This window comes from Austrofundulus limnaeus, unplaced genomic scaffold (assembly GCF_001266775.1).
Source record: "Austrofundulus limnaeus strain Quisiro unplaced genomic scaffold, Austrofundulus_limnaeus-1.0 Scaffold421, whole genome shotgun sequence".
Lineage (NCBI taxonomy): Eukaryota > Metazoa > Chordata > Actinopteri > Cyprinodontiformes > Rivulidae > Austrofundulus > Austrofundulus limnaeus.
Genome location: NW_013952823.1, coordinates 190,732 through 192,948, shown reverse-complemented (window position 1 = coordinate 192,948; position 2,217 = coordinate 190,732). Strand labels below are relative to the sequence as shown.

At 36.4% G+C, this 2,217-nt stretch overlaps 1 protein-coding gene across 1 annotated transcript in view; it reads right to left on the bottom strand.

Moving 5' to 3' along the window:
• The window catches only part of agmat (agmatinase (putative)), a 16,443-nt gene extending 15,713 nt beyond the window's left edge, over positions 1-730 (bottom strand). The window contains exon 1 of the mRNA XM_014024410.1: positions 336-730. Coding sequence (XP_013879864.1) covers positions 336-625 — 290 coding nt within the window. The 5' untranslated portion in view covers positions 626-730. The remainder of the gene's footprint in view (positions 1-335) is intronic.
• Positions 731-2,217: the final 1,487 nt, after the last annotated feature.

The window sequence follows — 2,217 nt, the reverse complement described above, 5'->3', positions numbered from 1 at the left end:
AACTTACGGGATGGAAACAGAAGGAGGTTCTTAAAGGGACAGAGGCCAGTTTCAAGGCATTTAGAAGAGGAAGTGTTGAGAAGACAAGTTTATTTTCTATTTAAACATAAAAACAGCATTTTAATAACAGCTAAACGTGACATAGATACTTTATTATGGTATAGTGTTTAAATATATGCCTGAGAAACACATAATATTGGCCCTTTAAAGTTGGTATAGTTACTGTAAGTTTAATACACTTATCTGATTTATCTACAAATAAACCAMTAGTTAGATTTTATTTGAAGCACAGATCAAATAAAGGTCCAGAGAAAAGCTGAACACAGAAACAGTACCTGGCTCCAGGCCGGTTCGAAGTCCCGGTATCAATCGGAACACCAATAAACGCCGCGTCCAGGCCTTCAGCCGAGTCCTTGTACGGTAACTTGGCCATGGTGGGAATACCAGAAACCCGCGACACGAACTCTGCGCTCGGTGGAACATTGTAACGTTTCTCTGAACACTTTCTGTTGGGGTTCAAGCTCGGAGTTCCTCCCTCGCTGCAAAAAGCCAACACTTGTCGCTTCAGAGCAGGATAGCCCCCTGCAGTGCGACCTAAAGTCAAGTTTTTCCAAACAGAAAACATCCTGCGTTACCTGAAGGCACGTGCTTCAGTCAAACCTGTGGACGAGGCGACACAGGTCCAAAGGTTTCAAGGTTTCAAAGTCCACTGTGGCGCCTCGTGAGGGCCGGTAACACCTGCTGTTAGTGCTGACCAGGCGGGAATTTACATATGTGGCCAAGTGTAACAGAAGAAGCCAGACACATTCAAGTATTTAAAGAACTGAGGTAGGTCTTATTTCCTGACTGTCCTAAGAAGGAACAGCATTCATTTTGGTTTGATTTGGTTGAAAAGAAATAAAATAAAGCAGCAATCAGCTTTCTAAAAAAACAACAAAAGTACAGTTTTTCTTTTCTCAAGATAAGAACAATGTATTGAGTGTTACAAAAAAAACTTTTATACCAGAAAAAGACAGTAGTGGGCTTATTAAATTGATCCTATAATAAGAATACAGGAAAACACCCCTAAGTATCCCATGTACTGTTACAAAAACATACAACTTTGCATGAAACATTACTTCAAGAATGGATAACATCTTATTTAACCACCTGACAAAACTCTGTAGGCTTGAACTCACTTGAAAATGGCTGACAGCCACTGTGGCAGTAAAAAAACAATGCTGAGTCTATCTCTCCTGATATAGGATTCAGAAGCAGAAGCAGCAAAGAGACACTGATGATGATGATGATGATGATGATGATGATGAAGGTGCTGCTGGGCAATTATGAATGAAATCTAAAATGTTTATTCAAATCAGTATTTTTTAATCCATTCTAGTCAGTTGTGTGATCCTCATGAAACACATTAATGATTTAAAATCATAATCTATTATTTTATGATGGCCAGTATAAAATGATTTATACGTATATTTTAACTTTAATTTTTAGCAAGTAGTAAAATTGTGGTACGAAGGAAATAACCTGTAAATTTATTTTATTTTATTTTATTATTATTACACATTATGAAAGTTGCATGATGTCAGTTTGTTATGAGCAAACCTATCACTAAATCTGAAAAAATGCTCCTTTAAATGTTGGTGCTTATCAAAATTAATTATTGCACCTGTTCATGGGTAAAGCTATTAATATTCTTATTTTTAAACATGCAGTTGAGTGTCATCATTGTTTGGCACATTAACGTGTTACAAATAAAACTAAATCAAGAATCAACAAAATAAAAGTAAAATGCACCCCTAAAGTCATTGTGATAAATTGTCACATTAGTTTCATTGTCTTAGTCACAGCAGAGAGTTAGAGTGAGAGAAACAGATAGGTGTGTATCTGTAAAAAATCTACATGAAAAAAGCACTATCAGTTTATTAAACACATTGAGATTATTGTGATATTGTTATTTTTATTATGTAAAAGGATTTGTTTTTTAATTTGCATTTATTTTCTATTTATTTTCCTCTTGTGCTTTAAGGTTTTTGTGAAGTTTACCTTAACTGATTTCACATTTTTAACCAGAAAATAGGAGGGAGACAGGCAGAGACAAAACAGGCAGCATTAGAGAGCTGAGAGCCAAAAAACTGAAAGAGCACCATGAGACAGGAGAGGAGGAGTGAGACAGGAGAGGATGAGTGAGACAGGAGAGGAGGAGTGAGATAGAAGAGGAGT